The following is a 25,771-nucleotide window of genomic DNA, read 5'->3' as shown; positions in this document are numbered from 1 at the left end:
AACAACAACAACAACAGCAGCAGCAGCAACAGCTGAACAGGTAACCACATAAAAGAGAACCTGCAGTAAAGTCAACACACTGAGGTCCCTTATGGACGAGAAAAGGATTTACCGGTAGGTAATTAAAATCCTATTTTCTCTATCATCCACATGGGATATTGGGGAGACTTAGGGGGTCATTCTGACCCGATCGCACGCTGCAGTTTATCGCAGCGGTGCGATCGGGTCAGACCTGTGCATGCGCCCGCAAGGCCGTTGGGCCGCGACGATCGCCTCTGCCTAGGTGGGGGGGGGGGGCGGAACTGCGGCGTTTGCCCGCCGTTTCGTGGGCGCGGTCTGGCCAACACAGGCACGGCCGGACCAAATGAGGGGCGGGCCGCAGCGGCTGCGTGATGTAACATGCAGCCGCTGCTGGCCGGGAAGCGATGAGTAGCTCCCGGCCAGCACGCTAAAGCTGCGCTGGTCGGGAGTTACTCTAGAAGTGCAAAGGCATCGCCGCTGTGCGATGCCTTTGCACTTCTGCGGTGGGGCGGCACTGACATGCGGGGCGGTATAGCCCTGTGCTGGGCGTCCCCCCGCATGTCAGTGTGAAAGATCGTAGCTGTGCTAAATTATCACAGCTACGATCATCTCGGAATGACCCCCTTAGTACGATAGGGACGTCCCAAAGCTTCCAGAACGGGCAGGAATGTCCAGAGACTTCTGCAGCACCGCCTGCCCAAACTGGGTATCCTCCCTGGCCAGGGTATTAAACTTGTCCAACTTCACAAAAGTGTTCTTCCCCGACCAGGTAGCAGCTCGGCATAGTTGCAAGGCCGAGACTCCACAGGCAGCCGCCCAGGAAGACCCCACCGATCTTGTAGAGTGGGCCTTCAGAGACTTAGGAACAGGTAAGGCTGCCGACACATAGGCCAGTTGGATAGTAAGTCCAAGCCAACGAGCAATGGACTGCTTTGAAGCAGGGCAACCCTTTTTCTGTGCATCATAGAGCACGAACAAAGAATCCATCTTTCTGATCCGAGCCGTCTGCTTGACATAGATCTTCAAGGCTCGCACAGCGCCCAATGCCTCCGGAGGAGCAGAAGCGTCAGAACTTGACGGAACCACAATAGGTTGATTAAAGTGAAATGCAGAGACAACGTTCGGCAGGAACTGCTGTCTAGTCCTGAACTCCGCTCTGTCCTTGTAAAAGACCAAGTATGGACTTTTACACGATAAGGCCCCCCAATTCTGAGACACGTCTAGCAGAAGCCAGGGCCAGTAACTTCACCGTCTTCCACGTGAGGTACTTGTCTTCCACCGTCATCAGGGTTCAAACCAGGAGGACTGTAGAAAAACCCACAACTACATTCAGATCCCAGGGTGCCGTAGGTGGCACAAAAGGACGTTGGTTGTGGAGAACCCCTTGCAAGAAGGTCTGAACTTCTGGCAACAGTGCCAATTTCTTCTGGTAGAAAATGGAGAGAGCTGAAATCTGGATCTTAACGGAACCCAGACGTAAGCCCTTATCCACCCCAGCCTGCAGGAAACGTAAGAAACGTCCCAAGTGGAACTCTGCAGGTGGATACGTGCGTTCCTCGCACAAGGAGACATATCTTCTCCAGATAGTGTTTTGACGTCACAGGTTTCCTGGCCTGAACCATGGTAGCAATAACCTTTTTGGAAAGGCCCTTGTGAGTTAGGATGTTCTGCTCAACCTCCATGCCGTCAAACGAAGTCGCCGTAAGTCTGGGTAGCCGAATGGTCCTTGTTGAAGAAGGTCTCTTTTCAGTGGTAGAGGCCAAGGGTCTTCGACTGACATGTCCAGAAGATCCGCGTAACACGCCCTCCGAAGCCAATCCGGGGCAATCAAAATTGCCTGAACTCCTTGATTTCTGATTCGCTTGAGCACCCATGGGCGCAACGGAATCGGAGGAAACAGGTAGACCAGCCGGTAAGGACAAGTGCATCTACTGCCCTCACTTGAGGGTCCCTGGTTCGTGAGCAATACAAGTGAAGCTTCTTGTTGAGTCGAGAAGCCATCATATCTATTTGTGGGCAGCCCCACCGGTCGATCTGCTGAAACACATGATGTGGAGCCCCCACTCCCCCGGGTAGAGATAGTGATGACTCAGGCAGTCCACCTTCCAGTTGTCCACTCCCGGAATGAAGATTGCTGACATTGCTCTTGCATTTCTTTCCGCCCAGAGGAGTATCTTTGACACATCTTGCATGCAGGCTCTTCTTTTTGTCCCTCCTTGCCGATTGATGTACGCCACTGCTGTGGCGTTGTCTGACTGTACTTGGATCGCGTGATCCTTGAGCAGAGGAGAGGCCTGAAGCAGAGCACTGTAGATCGCCCGAAGTTCTAGAATGTTGATCGGAAGGAGGGCTTTGTGGGCTGACCACATGCCCTGGAACTGCACCCCTTGGGTGACAGCTCCCCATCCTCTCAGACTCGCATCCATTGTGAGGAGGATCCAAACCTGAATCCCGAAACTCCGGCCTTCCAGGAGATTGGAGGACTGCAGCCACCAGTGAAATCCTGGCCTGAGGTGACAGCCGCATCATCCGGTGCATCTGTAGGTGTGATCCGGACCACTTGCTCAGGAGATCCAACTGAAATGTTCTGGCATGGAACCTCCCATATTGGATTGCCTCGTATGAGGCGACCAACTTCTGCAAAAATCTTATGCAGAGATGGATGGATACTCGAGCAGGTCGGAGCACCATGCGGACCATCTCCATAAGTGTTCTCACTTTGTAATCCGGGAGGAACACCTTCTGGGCCACAGTATCCAGTAACATCCCCAGGTGGGACTTCTGTAAATTGAGAATCCACCCATGGTGTGACAGCAGGTGGATAGTGCGGTCGATATGGAGCAATAAAAGCTTCCTGGATCTTGATTTTATCAGAAGATCTTCGAGGTAAGGGACAACATTGACCCCCTGGACCTGGAATATCATCTCCGCCATTACCTTTGTGAATACCCTCGGAGCTGTGGACAGGCCGAAGGGCAGTGCCTGGAACTGGTAGTGGTTGTCCAGCAGGGCAAACCTCAGATAAGCCTGATTAGGTGGCCAAATAGGAATATGAAGGTAGGCGTCCTTGATATCAAAGTTAACCATGAATTCCCGTTCTTCCAGGCCCGCAATCACTGCTCTCAAGGATTCCATCTTGAACTTGAAAACCTTTAGGTAAGAGTTCAAGGACTTTAGATTCAAAATTGGCCTTACCAAGCCATCCGGCTTCGGTACCACAAACAGGTTGGAGTAATAACCCCTGCTCATTGTTGTATTGGTACTGGAACAATGATGTGGGACTGGACCAACTTTTGGATGGCCTGTTGCAACGTAACTTGCGTTTCCTCCAAAGCTGGTAAGCTTGATTTAAAAAAAGCATTGGGGAGGAGCACCGTCGAACTCCAGCTTGTAGCCCTGAGAAATGAGGTCCCTGGCCCAGGTATCCAGGCAGGAAACCTCCAAGACGCGGCTGAAGCGACACAGTCGAGCTCCCACCTCGAGATCTCCTGAGGACTTAGTGGAAGCAGAACTGGTGCTCTGTTCCTGAGTAACAGTGTTTGCAGGTCTTTTTGTCTTACCTCTGGTGCCTCCAGTCGCATTGGAGGCACCCCTGGCCCTAGATCGAAATCTGTTAGACCGAAAGGACTGAACAGATGGCCCCGGACAGGAATGCCAAGCCGGCGGGGCCCCAGAGGGGAGAAACGTAGATTTCCCTGCAGTGACTTTGGAAATCCACGTATCCAACTCAACCCCAAAGAGCCATTCCCCAGATAAGGGGGGATTCCACACTGCACTTGGATTCTGCATCCGCTATCCACTGACGCAACCACAAGGCCCTACGCGCCGACACTGCCATGGCAGACGTCCTAGCATTAATATTGCCTATTTCATTGAGCGAGTCACACACAGGACGTGTGCAGTGTCCTGAATGTGCTTCAGGAGAGTCACCGTAGTGACAAGAGGCATATCCCCGGAGAGGCCATCTTGAATCTGAATAGCCCACGTATGAATGGCATGGGTAATCCAGCAACCCGCTATGACTGGCCTTCGCGATACACCTGCTGCTGTGTAGATAGACTTTAGTGCAGTCTCCATCTTTCTGTCTTCAAGGTCCTTTATGGTAAAGGAGCCCGGGGCAGGCAGCACCACATTTTTTGACAGTCGAGAGACTGAAACGTCAACTCCCGGGGGCTCTTTCCAGAATTTCCTACCTTCAGGGGCAAATGGGAAAGTGTACAAAAATCTTTTTTGATAATTGGTATTTTTTGTCTGGATTTTTCCAGGCTAATTTAAATAGGTAATCTAACTCTGCAGAATCAGGGAAAGTGACATTAGGCTTGTTTTGTGTAAAGAAAAACGACTGCTGTGACGCAGCAACCTCTAGAGGGAGCTTTAACACGTCCCATATGGCCAGAATGAGGTGTTCAATACCCTGAGCAGAAGCGGAATCCCCATTAACGGGATCCAAGTCATCCCCATCCTCATGTATTTACTAATCTGAATCAGAGAGCAGAGCAGGCAAACCACACTTTTGTGGTACTGAGTTAGAGAGAGGGGGGCGGGGGGGGGGGGGGCTGTGGAACATCTGCCCTAGCAGCTAAGTCTGCAACAGCCTGTTGTAGTAGCTGAGTTTTCTGAACCATAGCATTGAGTTGTGATGACATATCAGACATCATAGTCTTAAGAGCCCCTAACCAGGGATGGCTCTGGTCTCTCTCCCCCAGCCCCTTCACTGAGCTGTGAAGATTGGCTGCATTGTTTACATGAGACAGAATTAGATGATAAGGGAGAGAATCTGGTGTGGCATACACTGCATAGTTTGTGTTTACCCATGTTAACAGTAATCACAATGACATACACATACATACAGACAGACAGACAGACAGACAGACAGAAAGACTGTAATACTTAGCAAGCCTGCCCTTACTGTATGTGAGAGGAGACACAGAGAGAGAAGACCAGCATATCCCAGCTATACAGCCCTGAGGCTGTCAGCTAACTATGGGGGTAATTCTGAGTTGATCGCAGCAGAAACTTTGGGGGTCATTCCGAGTTGTTCGCTCGGTAAATTTCTTCGCATCGCAGCGATTTTCCGCTTAGTGCGCATGCGCAATGTCCGCAATGCGACTGCGCCAAGTAAATTTGCTATGCAGTTAGGAATTTTACTCACGGTTTTTTCTTCGTTCTGGTGATCGTAATGTGATTGACAGGAAGTGGGTGTTTCTGGGCGGAAACAGGACGTTTTATGGGTATGTGTGAAAAAACGCTACCGTTTCTGGGAAAAACGCGGGAGTGGCTGGAGAAACGGAGGAGTGTCTGGGCGAACGCTGGGTGTGTTTGTGACGTCAAACCAGGAACGACAAGCACTGAACTGATCGCACTGGCAGAGTAAGTCTCGAGTTACTCAGAAACTGCACAGAGATGTCTTATCGCAATATTGCGAATCTTTCGTTCGCAATTTTAAGAAGCTAAGATTCACTCCCAGTAGGCAGCGGCTTAGCGTGTGCAAAGCTGCTAAAAGCAGCTTGCGAGCGAACAACTCGGAATGACCCCCTTTGTTAGCAGTTGGGCAAAACCATGTGCACTGCAGGGGAGGCAGATATAACATGTGCAGAGATTGTTAGATTTGGGTGAGTTATTTTGTGTCTGTGCAAGGTAAATACTGTCTGCTTTATCTTTACACTGCAATTTAGATTGCAGATTGAACACACCACACCCAAATCTAACTCTCTCTGCACATGTTATATCTGCCTACCCTGCAGTGGACATGGTTTTGCCCAACTGCTAACAAAGTTCCTGCTGCGATCAAATCAGAATTACCCCCTATATCACTGTGAAACACTAATGATTTCTGTCCTGTATAGGACACAGATTGTGTACAGTAGCAGCTCTCACCCTTTGCTACACCCTGTACCAGTTTTCCAGCGTGTCTTTTGAGTCAGGAGGGGCTGTGTGTGCTTGCTGCTACTGTATTAAGCAGAGGAAGGCGCCAAAATACCGCAGGTCCCGCTCTGAGGTAGCTCCGCCCCCCCAATGGTGCCGGAGCTACAGAGATTTTTATACTGGCAATGTCTCCTAGTTTGCTTAAAAACATCACACAAGTGCTAGTTTAAGCAACCGCTAGTCAGTTTACACGGGGGCTCTAGCAGGTCCCCCCCAGGAGGGTCCCGTATGCCGCGCCCACATTTAGCCACACCATGAACTGGGGGACCCCCTAGAGGAGCACCGGCTTGTACTCACCACAGTCGTCACCTTCAGGCATTTGTTAGGGGTGTACGGCGTGCTGCGATTACGACAGATAAAGCGATGTGCCCCGCTGAACAAACAACCTCTCAGTGGTGGTCCTGCAGCAGGGAAGCAGTTCTGACACCTCACAAGGCCGGTGACCGCCCCTTCCCCCCTAACTCCCACGGTGCAGGTATGCTGTTGCCCAAACAGCATACTGAAAATAATAAAAGTTTAAAAGAAACTGAAGCAAACTCTCTAGAGCTGCAGAGATGTGTATTCTCTCCTGAGGGCACTTTTTTCTATACTGCCTGTGTGAGGAGTCAGAGGGGAGGAGCCAGCACACCCAATAAGAAATTTAAAGTGCCCCGACTCCTTTGGACCTCGTCTATACCCCATTGTACTAAGTCTCCCCAATATACCTTATGGATGCTAGATAAATACATTTTAGTGTTGTATGGTGATACTAATCCGGGATGCGCAATTCTTCCAAGGAGGTCAGTTCACAAAGCCTTCACAAGCTCAGCGCTGGCCCTACTGTACTACTGGACCTAGATTTGCCTTCACTGAAAGAGGCAGTAGTGTGGTCATTTAAGACTTTAACACTTACAGTATTTATATTGCCATTGGCTGGCTTCATAATCACTAGCTCACACTGTTCTCTACATTTTACATTTTGATTAACTGAAAAGGTTCTTATTAATAAATATTAGTGTTTGATTATATTCGCTGTGCTCGTTTTCCCAACCAAAATTTTGTTGTACAGTAGTGCTAGTAAAAAAAAATAATAAGATTTTAAACCTACCGGTAAATCTTTTTCTCGTAGTCCGTAGAGGATGCTGGGGACTCCGTAAGGACCATGGGGATAGACGGGCTCCGCAGGAGACATGGGCACTTTAAGAAAGACTTTGACTCTGGGTGTGTACTGGCTCCTCCCTCTATGCCCCTCCTCCAGACCTCAGTTAGAGAAACTGTGCCCAGAGGAGACGGACAGTACGAGGAAAGGATTTTTGTTAATCCAAGGGCAAAATTCATACCAGCCACACCAATCACATCGTATAACTTGTGATAAACTATCTAGTTAACAGTATGAAAAAACAACATATCAACGGTCCAAAACCGATGAAACTATAACATAACCCTTATGTAAGCAATAACTATATACAAGTCTTGCAGAAGTAGTCCGCACTTGGGACGGGCGCCCAGCATCCTCTACGGACTACGAGAAAAAGATTTACCGGTAGGTTTAAAATCTTATTTTCTCTAACGTCCTAGAGGATGCTGGGGACTCCGTAAGGACCATGGGGATTATACCAAAGCTCCCAAATGGGCGGGAGAGTGCGGATGACTCTGCAGCACCGATTGAGCAAACAGGAGGTCCTCCTCAGCCAGGGTATCAAACTTATAGAACTTTGCAAAGGTGTTTGACCCCGACCAAGTAGCAGCTCGGCACAGCTGTAGTGCCGAGACCCCTCGGGCAGCCGCCCAAGACGAGCCCACCTTTCTTGTGGAATGGGCCTTAACCAATTTCGGTAACGGCAATCCTGCCGTAGAATGCGCCTGCTGAATCGTGTTACAGATCCAGCGAGCAATAGACTGCTTTGAAGCAGGGCCGCCAACCTTGTTGGCTGCATATAGGACAAACAGTGCTTCTGTTTTTCTGATCCTAGCCGTTCTGGCCACGTAAATTTTCAAAGCCCTGACCACATCCAGGGACTCGGAATCCTCCAAGTCACGTGCAGCCACAGGCACGACAATAGGTTGGTTCATATGAAAGGATGAGACCACCTTAGGTAGGAATTGAGGACGGGTCCGCAATTCCGCTCTATCCATATGGAAAACCAGATAGGGGCTTTTATGTGATAAAGCCGCCAATTCCGAAAACTCGCCTAGCCGAAGCCAAGGCTAACAACATGACCACCTTCCAAGTGAGATATTTCAACTCCACTGTTTGAAGTGGTTCAAACCAATGTGACTTAAGGAAACTTAACACCACGTTAAGGTCCCAAGGCGCCACCGGAGGTACAAAAGGAGGCTGAATATGCAGTACTCCCTTCACAAAAGTCTGTACTTCAGGTAAAGAGGCCAATTCCTTTAGAAAGAAAATGGATAAGGCCGAAATTTTAGGCCCAAATTCACTCCAGTTTGTAGGAAGTGAAGAAAACGGCCTAGATAGAATTCTTCCGTAGGAGCATTCCTGGCCTCACACCAAGAAACATATTTTCGCCATATTCGGTGATAATGTCACGTCCTTCCTAGCCTTTATTAGCGTAGGAATGACCTCATCCGGAATACCCTTTTCCGCTAGGATCCAGCGTTCAACCGCCATGCCGTCAAACGCAGCCGCGGTAAGTCTTGGAACAGACAGGGACCCTGTTGCAACAGGTCCTGTCTTAGAGGAAGAGGCCACGGATCTTCTGCAAGCATTTCCTGCAGATCCGGATACCAGGTCCTTCGTGGCCAATCCGGAACAATGAGTATTGTTCCACTCCTCTTTTTCTTATTATCCTCAACACCTTGGGTATGAGAGGAAGAGGAGTAAACACATAGACCGACTGGAACACCCACGGTGTCACTAGGGCGTCCACAGCTACCGCCTGGGGGTCTCTTGACCTGGCGCAATACCTTTGTAGCTTTTTGTTGAGACGGGACGCCATCATGTCTATTTGGGGCAGTCCCCACCAACTTGCAATCTGCGCGAAGACTTCTTGATGAAGTCCCCACTCTCCCGGATGCAGGTCGTGTCTGCTGAGGAAGTCTGCTTCCCAGTTGTCCACTCCCGGAATGAACACTGCTGACAGAGTGCTTACATGATTCTCCGCCCAGCGAAGAATTCTGGTGGCTTCCGCCATTGCCACTCTGCTCCTTGTGCCGCCTTGGCGGTTTACATGAGCTACTGCGGTGACGTTGTCTGACTGGATCAGAACTGGTCGATCGCGAAGTAAGATCTCCGCTTGACGTAGGGCGTTGTATATGGCCCTTAGTTCCAGGATGTTGATGTGAAGACAAGTCTCTTGACTTGACCAAAGGCCTTGGAAATTTCTTCCCTGTGTGATTGCTCCCCAACCTCGGAGGCTCGCGTCCGTGGTCACCAGGATCCAGTCCTGAATGCCGAACCTGCGGCCCTCTAGAAGGTGAGCACTTTTCAGCCACCACAGGAGAGATACTCTGGCCCTGGGGACAGGGTGATCCGCTGATGCCTTTGCAGATGTGACCCGGACCATTTGTCCAATAGGTCCCATTGGAAGGTCCTTGCATGGAATCTGCCGTAGGGAATGGCTTCGCATGTCGCCACCATTTTTCCCAGGACTTGAGTGCAATGACGTATTGACACTTGGTTTGACATCAACAGGTTCATGACTAAGTTCCTGCGCTTTTTCTGTTGGAAGAAAAACCCTCTTCTGGTCTGTGTCCAGAATCATGCCCAAGAAGGGCAGACGAGTTGTAGGATTCAGCTGCGACTTTGGAATATTGATAATCCAGCCGTGTCGCTGTAACACATTCAGTGAAAGTGATACGCTGTTCAGCAACTTCTCCCGTGATCTCGCTTTTATGAGGAGATCATCCAAGTACGGGATAATTGTGACACCCTGTTTGCGCAGGAGCACCATCATTTCCGCCATTACCTTGGTGAAAATTCTCAGGGCCGTGGAAAGCCCAAACGGCAACGTCTGAAATTGGTAATGACAATCCTGTACCGCAAATCTGAGGTCGCCTGATGAGGAGGATATATGGGAACATGCAGGTATGCATCCTTTATGTCCAGAGATACCATAAAATCTTCCCCTTCCAGGCTGGCGATGACCGCTCTGAGCGATTCCATCTTGAACTTGAACCGTTTTAAGTAAAGGTTCAGGGATTTGAAATTCAAAATGGGTCTGACCGAACCGTCCGGTTTCGGGACCACAAACAGAGTTGAGTAGTACCCCTTCCCTCTTTGAAGCAGGGGAACCTCTACCACCACTTGTTGAAGACACAATTTGCGAATCGCATGTAACACTATCTCCCTTTCCAGGGGGGAAGTCGGTAGGGCCGATTTGATAAACCGGCGAGGAGGCACCTCTTCGAATTCCAGCTTGTAACCCTGGGAAACAATTTATATTGCCCAGGGATCCACCTGTGAGTGAACCCAGATGTGGCTGAACAGTCGAAGACGTGCCCCCACTGGAGCGGACTCCCTCAGGGGAGCCCCAGCGTCATGCGGTGGATTTTGCAGAGGCCGGGCAGGACTTCTGTTCCTGGGAACTAGCTGTGTTGTGCAGCTTTTTCCCTCACCTTACCTCTGGCAAGAAAGGACGATCCACGTACTCTCTTGCTTTTATTGGAACGAAAGGACTGCATTTGCTAATGAGGCGCTTTCTTAGATTGTGAGGGAATATATGGCAAAAAATTCGATTTACCTGCCGTAGCCGTGGAGACGAGGTCCGAGAGGCCCTCTCCAAACAATTTCTCACCCTTGTAAGGCAACAACTCCATATGTCTCTTGGAGTCGGCATCACCTGACCACTGTCGGGTCCATAAGACACGCCTAGCAGAAATAGACATAGCGTTTATCCTAGAACCCAGTAAACTAATGTCTCTTTGAGCATCCCTCATATATAAGACAGCATCTTTTATATGCCCTAGGGTCATTAAAATGGTATTCTTATCAAGGGTCTCAATATCCGCTGATAAGGAATCTGTCCATGCTGCTACAGCACTACAAACCCAGGCCGACGCAATAGCCGGTCTGAGTAATGTACCAGAATGTGTGTAAATGGACTTCAAGGTAACCTCCTGCTTGCGGTCAGCAGGATCCTTGAGGGTAGCCGTATCTTGGGATGGAAGCGCTATATTTTTTGATAAGCGCTTCAAAGCTTTGTCTACCCTAGGGGAGGATTCCCACCGGATTCTGGGGGTAATTCCAAGTTGATCACAGCAGGAAATTTTTTAGCAGTTGGGCAAAACCATGTGCACTGCAGGGGGGGCATATATCAGGATTTTGGTACTTACCGATAAATCCCTTTCTCCGATTCCACAGGGGCCACTGGAGCGTAGTTACAATGGGGAAATAGTAGGCAGTAAATGGGAGCTGGCACTTTAAAATTTTCACACTGTGGCTAGCTCCTCCCCTACTATCTCCCCTCCAAGCCAGTCTACGTAAAACTGTGCCCGATGAGAGATGGAATAAACAAACCTTAAGGTAGAGGAGGTTAATGACGCCCTGTAAACCAGGATAATCCAAACTAAACCTGGAACAGAACCTGACAAAAACCAGGCTAGCCTGAACTCAACAAGCAGTCATATGGTGATCTGCAAACCTTTAAGCAAAAAACAAGGAGAAACAGCGCTGGGCGGGCGTCCAGTGGCCCCTGTGGAATCGGAGAAAGGGATTTATCGGTAAGTACCAAAATCCTGATTTCTCCTTCATCCACTAGGGGCCACTGGAGCGTAGTTACAATGGGGACGTCCCAGAGCTCCCAAAAACGGGTGGGAGAGCGCTGAGAGTCCTGTAAAAACTGCTCGGCCAAACTGTGATGCAGAGGCCGCAGAAGTGTCAAACTTGTAGAATTTGACAAAACGAATGTCGGTCTGACCAAGTAGCCGCCCGACAAAGTATTCATGGAGACCTCACGGGCAGCCGCCCACGAAGGTCTTACAACGCGCGTAAAGTGCGCTGAAAAGGAAAACGGAGGCTCCCTAGCAACTGGCAAGAAGACTGTCTGATGGTCAGATGTATCCAACGGCCCAGCGTACGCTGGGACCCCGGCTATTTAGCACGGGAGCATCATACAGAGACAAAGAAGAAAAACACTTTGTCGAATAGCCGAAGACCTCTGTAGAGAGAGTCGACGAGCCCTGACAAGCCTTCAAAGAGGACCGAAAAAAACACTAGTGTCAGATTTATCTGAAAAATGGATATCCCCTCTGGAAGAAACGACTGCTGAGGCCGAAGCTCAGCCGGGGGAGTTGCCAATAGAGTACTCCCTGAAAAAGAGGCCGAACCTACGGTCGCTAGACTAATCTCTTTTGGAAGAAAACCGAAAAAGGCAGAGAGCTAAAATTCCGGTCATTGTGGTCTGAAGCGCAGCGGAGTCAAATCTCCCAGAGAAACCACAGATGAATGGTAACTGAAAGAAGGGGAAAAACCCCTTTTATCCTTATTATGTCCCATAAAGTTTTCCAAAAGTGGCAAAAGCGAGAAGAGGTAACAGACTTCTGAAATCGGTGCCCAGTAGGCCTAACCGAACTAGGGAACTCGTCCCTTCTGAGGTCTCGTGAATAGTCACCCGTTTAAACGAAACAAGTGTAAGATTGAACAAAGAAAAAGGACCCTGTTGAAGTAGACAGTCCAGTCGAGGTAGGAGCCCAGGCTCCTCTACTGACAACAGGTGTATCTGTATCTTCAAGTCATGCGTGGCCCAACCAGCGCCACCGAGAGGACTAGCACACAATTCCCTCATGTGTTACAGAACATGAGGTAGAAATAGAAAAGGAGGCAGGATAGAGTAACCAGAAAACTCCCCGGAGCCCTGAGAGCCTCCTCGGCTACTGCCGCCAGAGCTCACGTCCGAGAGTAGTAAAGGGTTAAAGAGTCAGTCAGAACGCCCTGAGGTCGATCCGAAATCTCCGCCCACAGCGGACCGGCTGACAAAACTCCGGGGAATGTTCCCTCACCCGGGAGTCTGACCTGGAAAGAAGATTGTTGTCCTCCGCTCAGAGAGAAATGTAGGCGACCACTCATTGCGTCGCAACTTGATTGAAGGAATAGAGTACCTGGTGCCGAGGAAGGAAAAATCCTCTGACGAACCGTGTTGAGAAACGTCTACGAGGAGCATAGATAGGATCTGTGTCGAACCAGAAGCTCCTGGAACCTCCGGATATTCCGAAGCCACCTAATGTACAGAGTGGGATAGTAGCAGTAGATTGTCCCATTAGGGAACCAACGTCCTTGAAAAAGAGTTATTGTGTGATCTTCCTGAACCCTGTGGGAGCGGAAGAGAGACCGAAAGGAAAGGACTGACAGCGAAAATGAGAATCCTGTAATGCGACTCTGAGAAAAGCCCGTCCAACGGAAATCAGTAAACAGGCATCCCTGAAGACAAGGGACACGTAAAACCCCCTTTCTTGTTCAAAACTAGCAATCACAGACTGAAAGGATTGTAAGGCCAGAATAGGCCTGGCCTAGTCAACTGGCTTCGGAACGTGAACAGAAAACAAAGGCCTAAGTACTGTTCCGATTCAAAGGATATCTGAGAAACAGGGATCAACATCCTTTTCGGTTAAAAACATATGGAGTGCCACCTGCAGTATGACTCTCTTGATTCCTGAAAAGGTTGTACAGCAAAATCTAGTCTGTAACCGCCCAATCCTTCTCAGTACTCCCCGTAGGACCACCGACATGTGCCTACCCTGGGACCCTCCAGCTGGTAGGAAGGTTTGACCTGTAGTGAGTGTATAGGATGACCTAAACTCGGACTGGACCGAGGATGTTGAACCGCTGCTTCAGCCTGTCACCCTGGCGACCTAGATATCGTGTGTGGAGTCGAAAGCTTGAAAGGCACTGAAAGATCTAGATGAAAAACCGGTAAAGGTCTGTCCTGAAGCTGGGGCAGCAGGAGAAAGAAAAGTGGACTTACCTCCAATGGTTCAAGAAATCCTGCAGATAGTTCCTTCCCCTGAACCATCTGCCCCGTAGGATTTCATGTTCACCTGTCACTGTTGCAGCCCCAGAGGTCGTCTGGTTAAGACAGCCCAAGCGAAAATGCAGGTTCCGAGTCTGCAGACGTGGAGACCTCCAAAGAAGATAAAGCAGAATCGTGATTCTGACCTGTACCAAAATATCAGTTTCCTCTGTAACCTAGAGGACAATTGGTCCACAACCTACCTGCTCCGGACAAGGTAGAACCCTGCTGCCGTATATGTGTGGATACCTGAGCAATGTTGTCTCAGGAAAACTGCAGCTTGTTGGACCGGTGATACATCGAGGGTAAACCTTGGAGAGGTTCTGATACCATTTCCCTCCTTCTGCGGGGAAAAGATAGGAAAACAAACATTGTTTTATACCTGAAATTGTGTATGCGGGTGTCTGCAAGCCGCCTACCGGAGCCTGTCCAGCTCATCCGAAACTGGACCATTTCTTCATCTGCGCCGAACCCTGATGTATCTGACGTGTCCGCCTTCTTTACCTGCAGTATCAGACAAACTGCTGTATAATGCACCTGGATATTCTGAGACACTGGTTGAGATTGCACCGAAAACAGACATCCACTGTATCCTGGGCATCTCTCGCCTCCTCCCCGAGGGGCCTTTCCACTGGTAATCTGTGAGGCTAGCAAGGTTCTTTTAGAAACCTGGAGAGGTGAAATGACGTACAAGGTCTCTGGTTAACAGTGACATTACCTGCGTAATCTGAGCTGTTCCAACAGGAGTGTCCTGCAGGTGCGTGGAGGGCTAAGCAGATGGCTCCACCGCATACTTCACACCTAAGAGGGAATTCTTTGACTATCCCAGGTGAGACAAACGAAAGGAGAAAAGGTGGGTTAAATAAACACAGCACTATGTAAGGTCTGCACTATAATGTGTAGAGACCTACACAATTCCATATAAACCTTCTAGTGAACCCGTAGCGCTGCACTGTTCTACTGACTGAGCTATCTGTGCTCTGTTGGGATTCAAAACCCCTGTCCCCCTGTTGAGATACCCGCTACCAGCGTACTGAGCCGCAACGCTAAAAGTATCTGTTGTGGTACTTGAACCCAGGCCTCTGTGATTGGGTGTTTAGGGGATTAGTGTGCTGAGTCACACTGTTTTATATATATATATATATATATATATACACAGTCCCCAAATTGCCAATAGCATTAGTACCCAGTGACACCAAGGAATAACAAAGGGTAGGCAACACCCCGCCCTGTATGTAGCGTATCGCTAATTAAGGTGCACCAGATGTTTTCGGAGGTTCCGCTGGCTTTTCAAAATGGTGGCCAGCCTGCGAGAGGAGATGGGGGAAAGTGTTATGTGGCAAGGCGGGGCATTTTGTCGTTATAAAACATTGCGGAAGTGGTTTGTTTTACCCCCTATATCTGGCATTGTATGCATATATATCTAAATATATATATATACACATATATACATACACCCGCACACATACAAATATCTATATACACAAATAAACACCCAACAGGGTAGATAAATACTGTGTGAAAAACTGTTATTGCACACTAGATTTAAATCCTTAATGAGCTGATCCCCAGCTCCTGTTATATAGCAGGCTGCCTGATCTACAGCCTTTTGTATGGAATACCGGGCAGAGGACTCTCATGCAGGAAGGAATGGCTGCCAAAGTGAGATATACACAATATCTTATCTCCCTGCACAGAAAGCTAAAATCCCCCTCTGTGACCATGAGCGCTGGGAGCCGCCGCCGGGAGCCCGCTGAGCAAGCGGGAATGTCAGCCTCACCTTTTAAATGTGCTGGAGCGACCGGGGAGCGGAGGTACTGGAGCGGCCGGGGAGCGGAGGTACTGGAGCGGCCGGGGAGCGGAAGTGCTGGAGAGGCCTGAGTACGTGCTGTAGCGGCCGGGGACTTGTACACGCTGCTGCAGCTGCCGCGGCCGGGGGACGGAGTGAGCCTACAGCGCGGGAGTTAGCTCCGCCCCCCCCCCGCTCCGGCGCCAATTTAAAAAATGAAACCCGCTGCACATGAAGCGGGAAGCGACTGTATCTCCCCGGCCGCCTGTATGCTGCGGCCGGGGAGCAGAGAGTGCTTAGCGCCGAACGGAGCGGGAGTTAGCTCCGCCCCCTCCACTATTGGCGCCCAATTCAAACTTTTTTATGTGTAAAAATAAGCTCTGCATAACCGGCTTGTATACTGCGGCCGGGGAGTGGAGATCGCTGAGCCCGCTTACAGAGCGGGCTGAAGCTCCCATCTAAAACCCCAAATGCGCCCTTTATACGCTCCGGTATAGGGGGCCACATATACAAATATGAAAACAGACAGTGTAACATGATAAATCATGGAAGGAGGGGGGGGGGGGGGGAGAGGGGAGAGATTGTACTCACCGCTGTCCTTCCCGATACACTCCGCACTTAGCGGTGTTACACTGCTCGACAGAGCGGCCCCGACACGCAGCGGTGTCTCCTGGTGTAGCGGCCCCGACACACGTCGCACGCAGCGGTGTCCGGCCCTTTATACTCACCGCTGCCATGCTGCCGGAATCTTCTGCTGGATGGAGTGGCCGCGACACGCGCCGCACGCAGCGGTGTCCGCCAACTCAGGAGAGCTCAGTGTCTCCCTCAGCCGGGGCCCATCCCGAGCCGCACGCAGCTGCGATGGGACCCCGCCGGCAGCTCCCACGGTGCAGACTGGCAGTGGCAGAGCTGCCAGTCTGTGAGTGTAAGAAAGAAAAATAAAATAATAAAGAAAAAAAAAAAATTTCTTCAGCTAAACCCAAGTGAACCAGCTCACATCGGGCACTAACTAAGACTGGCTTGGAGGGGAGATAGTAGGGGAGGAGCTAGCCACAGTGTGAAAATTTTAAAGTGCCAGCTCCCATTTACTGCCTACTATTTCCCCATTGTAACTACGCTCCAGTGGCCCCTAGTGGATGATGGAGAAATAACATTTGCAGAAAGAGTTAGATTTGGGTGGGTTATAGTGTTTCTGTGCAGGGTAAATACTGGCTGCTTTATTGTTACACTGCAAATTAGATTGCAGATTGAACACACCACACCCAAATCTAACTCCCTCTGCAAATGTTAAATCTGCCTCCCCTGCAGTGCACATGGTTTTGCCCAACTGCTAAAAAAATTCCTGCTGCGATCAACTTGGAATTACCCCCTCTGTCCTGCGATGGGAAAGGATACGCTATTCGAATCCTTTTGGGAATCTGCAGTTTTTTGTCTGGAGTTTCCCACGCTTTTTCGCATAATTCGTTTAGCTCATGTGAGGAGGGAAAGGTGACCTCAGGTTTCTTTCCCTTATACATGTGTACCCTCGTGTCAGGGACAGGGGGTTCCTCAGTGATATGCAAAACATCTTTTATTGCGATAATCATATATCGAATACATTTAGCCACCTTTGGCTGTAATTTTGCATAATCGTAGTCGACACTGGAGTCTGAATCCGTGTCGGTATCTGTGTCAACTATTTGGGATAGTGGGCGCTTCTGAGACCCCGAAGGTACAGGCGACATTGGGACAGGCATGGGTTGACTCCCTGACTGTACCCCAGCTTCAGCTTTGTCTAATCTTTTGTGCAATAAATTAACATTAGCACTTAAAACATTCCACATATCCATCCAGTCAGGTGTCGGCACTGCCGACGGAGACCTAACATTCATACACTCCCCCTCCTCCTTAGGTGAGCCTTCAATCTCAGACATGTCGATACACGCGTACCGACACACCACATACACACAGGGAAGCTCTTTTCTGAAGACAGGTTCCCCACCAGGCCCTTTGGAGAGACAGAGAGAGAGTATGCCAGCACACACCCCAGCGCTATATGACCCAGGAAAAAACACAGTATGTTTACCCAGTAGCGCTTTTGTTATGTATATGCGCCAATTATGTGCCCCCCCCCTCTACTTTAAAACCCTTCTTTCACCGTGTGATAAGCAGAGGAGAGTCCGGGGAGCTTCCTCTCAGCGGTGCTGTGGAGAAAAATGGCGCTGGTGAGTGCTGAGGGAGAAGCCCCACCCTCTCGGCGGCGGGCTTCTGTCCCGCTCAAATTTCTCAATAACATGGCGGGGGCTCTTTATATACATGTACAGTGCCCAGCTGTACAAGTATATATATACATATGCCACAGGAGAGGTTTATATTGCTGCCCAGGGCGCCCCCCCCCCCCCCCTGCACCCTTACAGTGACCGAGGTGTGTGAGGTGAATGGGAGCAATGGCGCACAGCTGCAGTGCTGTGCGTTACCTCTATGAAGATCAAGGTGTCTTCTGCCGCCTCTGATGTCTTTTCCTCAATACTCACCCGGCTTCTATCTTCCGGCTCTGCGAGGAGGACGGCGGCGCGGCTCTGGGACGGACGGCTAGGGTGAGACCTGCGTACCGATCCCTCTGGAGCTAATGGTGTCCAGTAGCCTAAGAAACAGAGCCCTGAAACTCAGAGAAGTGGGTCTGTTTCTCTCTCCTCAGTCCCTCGATGCAGGGAGTCTGTTGCCAGCAGGCTCCCTGAACATAAAAAACCTAACTAAAATGCTTTCTTTACAGAAAACTCATGAGAGCTCCTGAAATGCACCCAGTCTCCACTGGGCACAGTATCAAACTGAGGTCTGGAGGAGGGGCATAGAGGGAGTAGCCAGTGCACACCCAGATCCAAAGTCTTTCTTAAAGTTCCCATGTCTCCTGCGGAGCCAGTCTATCTCCATGGTCCTTACGGAGTCCCCAGCATCCTCTAGGACGTTAGAGAAAAAGAGTAAAGTTTGGGACCTGGTACTCAGATCTAGATAAAATACTTGTGTCTTTTGTCTTTAAATTAATACTGTGTTTTAGTTCTGTTTTTATGGTCTTTGGGTTTTCAGATCATTGATGTGCTGTGGTCACTGGTTCTCCCACTGAGATGTATAGGATGCAATACTTAGAACACTGTAATGCTTGTACCAATTGTGTGTAATGCTTGTACTGATTGTGTGCTCTTACTGTATAATCCATTTCCATTTTCCTGTATGCTGGTTCACTTTGGTACTGTTTTACGTACTAATTTTGTATATTTGTTGTAAAATCAATAAATACAGAGTAAAGTATTGTGAATCCCACCCCAACTCTTACGATGCATGTGTTAAACTTTGTGTATTTAGAGAGGTGCAGGTGTGATGGAGACGTACGGTATCAGGGGAGGTGGCTAATCTGAAGCATGGAGATGATCCATTTTAAGAGCATGCTATGGGATTGTGGCGGTCGTGTTGCTGAAGTGGTTGTGTACACAGACTCTTAATTGCGTATATAGAAGGCCATAGTCAGATGGAGAATCTGCACGCACCATAGGGCTGGTACACGTTTTCGATGGTATAAAAATGGTGGCATCTAAGACACTCAAAGTAGGTGCCTCAGTCCTAGAACAGTTAGGCACAAGCTTATACACCAGGGTAGGGCTGATACAGCACTGGCAAACAGTCGCAGATGTGACTATGTGGCATCACCCACTGCAGACACAAGTCACCTTATGGCAACCCATCAAACATGTTGGGCTTGATTCTGATTTGCATGCAGCTGCGGATACTGTAGCATCTGTTGCCATAGTCACATCTGCGACTGTTTGCCAGATGGGGAAGATACCAGTAGGTATTTAGCCTATTGATTGTACAAATTACACAACATAATTGGAAGGTTTGCACTAATCTTACAAAAATTCTCAAACAGGTTTAGTTTTCATGTATGACTGAATCCTTCTGTATTTACTTATTTCTGACAGGTCTCTGGCTAAAAAATAAGAAATCCCATGTCTTTCCTCTAAGCCAGAGATTTTCAACCTTTTACAACTCGCGGCACACTGAACAAGATATAAATATTGCCATGGCACACTCAAATATAATGGTGATGCATGGTGCAGCTGCGTGTCCTAGTCATGTCGCAGCTTCTCCATAGGTAACGCCTGAGCTGAGAAGGCCAGAAGAGCCCAACACTGCCGAGGCACAAAATTAGAACTGGCTCTGCAACCGCTAAACCCACCAGTATTGATCTTCCAGGGCCTCAGTAGCGGCAAAACACTGACGAGCCTGGCTCTGCTTCTATGGCGGCACACCTGGAGACTGCTCAGGGCACACTAGTGTGCCACGGCACAGTGTTTGAAAAACACTGCTCTAAGCACTAGAAATTACCACTATACAGGTTACCCAAGTGTAGCAGTGAAAACAAACCTGTTTATCCAGAAACTCCCGTGTGTCCTTCTCAATATGCCCCTCATACAGATTTGTAGTCATGTTCATTAGTCCAATTTTAGATAGGCCAAAATCAGTAAGCTTGATGTGTCCAAGAGAAGTGATAAGCAAGCTGTAGGAACAAAGAGCAATAAAACTAGCTATTGTGCAGGTTTTTTTCTTCTCGCTTACGCCTCTCCATCGCCATCCCTAATATGACCATATTCCTCTCCTCTTTCACTATTGTGCAGGAGTGGTTATTTTTTTTTTTTCCCCTGCTCAATCTCGTAAAACCCACCTCCCTACTGCACTGACATTAGCCCTCTCCTCTCTCGCTCTTGGTTCCCCCACGCCATGCCCTGCCACCTTGACCCCTTTTCTCTCTCGCTCCTGGGATCAATCTGTCATACCCTGCCACCTTGTCCCCTCTTTTGGAACCCCTGTTCTCTCCCATGGGGTCTCTAGTTGTATTGAGAAATAAGGGGGAATTTTATCAGACCTTCTAAAGAGGACAAGTGGAGATGTTGGTCACAGGAACCAGATTCTAGCTACTATTTTATTAAATGTAATAAAATTGGATTAGTTGCTATGGGCAACGAGGTGTTGTCCTGTTCAGAAAAGGTGATAAATCTCAGGGACTATCGTGTTGTTTTACTAATTTTACACAGTTAGCTTTAGAAAATTTGCTAAAGCCCACGTACACGTCTGCAAATCGGGATCAGTAGTAAAACCGGCAGCCGGGATCCTGACAGTCAGTATACCGACACCGGGATCCCGGCCACAGGTATGCCGGCAGCCGGGCGAGCACTAGCAAGACCCTAGTGGGCTCGATGCGCTCGCCTCGCTGCACTCGCCACAGGGTTTATTCTTCCGCCACCCATAGAGGAAAGTAAGCATGTGGCGCCGGGATTCCGGTGTCGGTATTTCCCTGCTAGTCTGGATTCTAGCGTCGGCACTGTGATGTCCGGGATCCCGACAAGCAGTATGGTGACCGCTTCCTGCAACTCATTACCTTCTACAATGTACTCAGAAATGTCTTTAAATATTTTGCACAGTACTTATTTATCACCCCATAGGGGATTTGTAATTGGTCAATCATCTACGCCAGTGGTTTCCAAACTTTTTTGAATCACGGCGCCCTAGAATATAAAAAAAAAAATCACGGCACCCCTAGGCCAAAAATGTCTTATTGAGAAATTTAGAAAGAAATATTACATTAAGTAGATTGCGTTTATATGTCATCCTTGGGGTCAGTTGTGTGGTGAGGGACAAGATTTGCTTCTGTTTGGCCACATATTTTATGACTGGCAGCCACCAGCACTGGTTTTACCTATTATATTGACCATGAATAATTTGAATTGGTCCTGGACCACCAACCCAGGGCACCCCTGCAAGTGTCCCGAGGCACCCCAGGGAGACACGGCACACAGTTTGGGAACCTCTGATCTACGCATAACGGATATAAATGTGCGGAGCCAATGGCAGACTTATATCTATGTCTTTGGCAATGCCCCTTAATTCAGAGATTTTGCTGCAGAGGCTTTTTGGTCAACTTTCTGCCACTTACACTCGAATTTGTCTTTGGGATTATCTCTACTCATTCCCGTATCACCCCTGAGGGTAGACGACTGCTGATGGCGATATGTGCAACAGCTCGTAAGGCCATCCTTAAAACGTGGAACCACTTGCGCCTGCTTTAACAGTTTTCAAATTCAAATAGATTTTATGAAGTCATATGATTTTTATTGTGAAGAAATGGACATATACTGTACATCAATTAAGAACAATACGAGAAATTACATGTACCGAGTCAATACGGAAAAAGAGAAAAAAAGGAAAAGGGAGATAACAATGTACAGCAGTTACCACAAAGCATGGACATATAGTCAGTGCCCATATATAAAACAAATAACCAAAGCCAAATAGTTTTTTTTTATATTTTTAGAATGCATTGGGTGGAGGTGGTCTTGGATAAAGAATCTAAAATAGAAATGTTTTTTGGTATCTGGGTGAGCTTTTTAGACACCCTGAGGTATATTTACTAAATTCTGGGTTTAGAGAAGTGGACATGTTGCCCATAGCAACCAATAAGATTCGACTTATTATTTATCTAGCACCTTCTAGGAGATAATAGCTAGAATCTGATTGGTTGCCATGAGCAACATCTCCACTTCTGAAAACCCACATGTTAGTAAATACCTGTATACCCACTATCTCCCGAAATTAAGATTCAAATTGATAAAAGATAAACGCTATACATCCTGGTATTTGACTTGATAGGTGGCTGGATATCCTATTCTATTTTAACGTGAAGGTGGAGCTCTTTCTTTTTATTTATTTTTCAGATTAACATAGGAGAGATTCCTCCAAGGGTTGCGTGGGGAGATACAAGAAACTGAACCTTTTTCTTTTATGTTTGAATTTAATGATTTGATTCTGATATATTGTACTTTTTCATTCTTTCATTCTGTTCCACCTGTCATCTTATTGATCACTGTCCATATATGTCTCCTGCAATAACACACTGTTATATCTATAACTGACATTTTTTTTGTTTCCAAGGAATTTGGAAAATTGTTCCTTTCTACTGTATAATTGTACTGTATATTTTAATATACATGTAATGCTTTAATTAAATAAATAAAAAAGAAAGTTTGATAAATCTCCCCCAAAACACACTGGTGTCTGAAATGTATTATTCATAACCAGACGCACAGAGCAATTAGGGTGCAGAAAATTGCAGATGAGATATCAGATTTTATAAGAGCAGCCCACAGCAAATTCTTTCTTTTGGTTACAGCAGCTGAACATTGTTATTATGTTTGTAGTCATACATTAATTTAGAGATAACATGTGGAGGTCATGCATACACAGTAATGTCATGTCCACTGTTAGAATAGCAATATTAAATAGACTAACTTGTCAGGTTTGAGGTCTCGGTGAACAATGCCATAGTTGTGTAGATACTCCAGCGCCAGAACAGTTTCAGCAAAGTACATGCGGGTCATGTCAACAGGGAGAGGCCCCATGTTCTTCAAAAGAGTGGCACAATCTCCACCTAAAAGAGAACACCTTCACTTGTACATGTAAACTCCACAATATTTAAGAGGCTATAAACAAATTAATACATGTTTATTGGTTTTAACAAGAATGGAATATTTTCACCCCTGTTCTGGTAAGCGGTGGTACGAAAAGCTTCTACTAAGAAATTAACATATCTCGAGTTTCTTTGCTGTAAACTTAATCCTACTCGGGGGACATTTACTAAGCAGTGATAAGAGCGGAGAAGTGAGCCAGTGAAGAAATTGCCCCATCAACCAATCAGCAGCTCTGTATCATTTTATAGTATGCAAATTATAGATGTTACTTCAGTGCTGATTGGTTGCCATGGGCAACTTCTCCACTTGCTCGCTTCTCCGCTCCTATCACTGCTTAGTAAATGTCCCCCTTTATGCCTTTTGTTGCTTATTCAAAAATGCATAACCTTACCCTCTGTCTATAAACAAAATATTTGATTTAAGCCTTAGACAACGCAAAACAACTGCAAGATTGTATCTATCTTGGAGTGAAGGTCTTCGGAATAATAAATAAAAATTAGAAAGGTCTAGACCAGTGGTTCTCAACCAGTGGTACAATTAGGTCTGCTGCGTGGTACTCAAATTTAAGTACCACCTAAACAGCCTTGGGACCCCAATCTGACAGAAGCAGACAACTTCCATTTTAGGTGACCTCCTCTGCACAAAGTAGAGATCACACTGATGGCGAGAACACAGTAATTAGTCCTATGCATTTAAAAATGCATGAGGCTAAACTGACAGTACACTCTCCCCAGATCACTGATACCGCTTTCACATCGCACAAATAACCCAGTATCGACCTGCTGTATTGCCGGGTCGACACGGGTCACTGTGCGTTGTGAAAGGGGCCATGGGGAATTCTCGGGTCGCCTAACCTGGTAATTCAACCCAGGTTATAAGAAGGGTTATTCCCGGGTTGAATACAGAGTCAGTGACAGTAAGAATGGGGTCAGGTTGCGGCTCCGCCCCCCGCCACCATGGCAACGTGACCCGGCATATTGCCGGGTCGGGAAGCCTGCTGTTAGGGTCCAATGCCGGATCCCACCCGGGAATGACCCGTTTCCAATTCCAGTGTGGATGGAGCAGCATGAATACATAGGATTAAGTCAGGGTCAGAGAGAGGCCTGTGCCTAGGGGCCAGAGGGAGGCCTGTGAAGGGAGAAAACAAAATTGAACATAAGGCAAAGACAACCTGAGTATACACAATTACACAATACTATTTTTAAATGATCATTTCATTTATTGAAGGAAACAATTTATCCAACACCTATATCACTTATGTAAAATATGAATTGCCCCTAAACTTAGTAACTTGTAATATCACCTTTAGCAGCAATAACTGCAACCAACAGCTGTCGATAACTGATCAGTCTCATCACTGTGGAGGAATCTGTCGCACTCTTATTTGCAGAATTGCTTTATTTCTGCTACACTGTAGGGTTTCCGAGCATGAACTGCCTTTTTAAGGGCTGGCCACAACATCTAAATTGGACTTAAGTCAGTACTTTAACTCCAAAGCCTTCATTTTGTTTCTTTTAAACATTTCAGAGGTAGACTTTCTCTTTTGCTTTAAATCGTTGTCTTGCTGCATAACCCAGTTGTGCTTGAGCTTCAGATCACGGACTGATGAAGACATTATCCTTCAGAATTTTCTGATAGAAGGCAGAATTCACGATTCAGTCAGATATGGAAAGTTGCCCAGGTCCTTAAGCAGAAAAACATTTCCACACCATCACACTACCACAATATGTTTGACTATTGGTACGATGTTTTTATTATGGAATGCTGTATTAGCTTTATACCAGATGCAACAAGACCAGTTTTCCAAAGAACATTGGGTCTAATTCAGACCTGTTCGCTGTTGTGCGAAATCGCACATTGGGCGATTATCAAATGCACCGTAATGCGCAATCGCCAGCCCAAACGGCTACAGAATGGTGCCAAAATTTCGAATGCTAGGCGTACGCAGGGTGATTGACAGGAAGCAGACATTTGTGGTTGGTAACTGCCCGTTGTCTGGGAGTGTCAGAAAAAACGCAGGCGTTCCCAAGGGAGGGTGTGTGATGTCAGCTCCGGCCCCGAACAGCCTGTTTTCATCACACAATAGGAGTAAGTCCTGGGTTACACACAGACTGGAAAAATCATTCGATGGTGAGTGAGTTGCAAACGGATTTGCAGCTGTCCGCTGTCTGGTGAAGTTTTCGCACACTTGCACTGGGCGGGTTTTCACTCTCTATGGGCAGCGACTATCTGATCGCAAAACTTCTACAAAAAGGAGGAGGAGCGATCAGGTCTGAATTAGGCCCATTGACCCAAAAGGGCTTATGTGTCATCAATGTGTTTTTGGCAAATGTGTCACAAGCCTTGGTGTTCATATTGCAACTCTCCCATGGATACCATTTTTGTCCAGTCATTCTCATGGTGGAATCATGAACGCTGACATTGAGTGAATAAAGCCACATATTGATGGGTTAATACTATAGGAATACCTACATTTCCAATACATGTCCTTAGCAAAACACTGAACTGGCAAAACATAATGCATCTTTTTAAACAGTGATGTTGGAGCAATAAAAGCAAAGAGTCATGTAACAAATAAGTGCTTTTCCATGGAA

At 47.7% G+C, this 25,771-nt stretch overlaps 1 protein-coding gene across 4 annotated transcripts in view; it reads right to left on the bottom strand.

Annotated features, from left to right (window-relative positions):
• MAST3 (microtubule associated serine/threonine kinase 3) overlaps positions 1 to 25,771 on the bottom strand; it is a 310,520-nt gene that overhangs the window by 78,014 nt on the left and 206,735 nt on the right. For all 4 annotated transcript variants that reach the window (XM_063915977.1, XM_063915987.1, XM_063915998.1 and 1 more), the window contains 2 exons: positions 22,999 to 23,137; positions 20,080 to 20,212 (listed from right to left, as the gene is read on the bottom strand). In XM_063915977.1, coding sequence (XP_063772047.1) covers positions 20,080 to 20,212; positions 22,999 to 23,137 — 272 coding nt within the window. The remainder of the gene's footprint in view (positions 1 to 20,079; positions 20,213 to 22,998; positions 23,138 to 25,771) is intronic.

The sequence above is a fragment of the Pseudophryne corroboree genome, chromosome 1 (genome assembly GCF_028390025.1).
Source record: "Pseudophryne corroboree isolate aPseCor3 chromosome 1, aPseCor3.hap2, whole genome shotgun sequence".
Taxonomy (NCBI): Eukaryota; Metazoa; Chordata; class Amphibia; order Anura; family Myobatrachidae; genus Pseudophryne; species Pseudophryne corroboree.
This window is presented reverse-complemented; position numbering and strand designations above follow the sequence as displayed.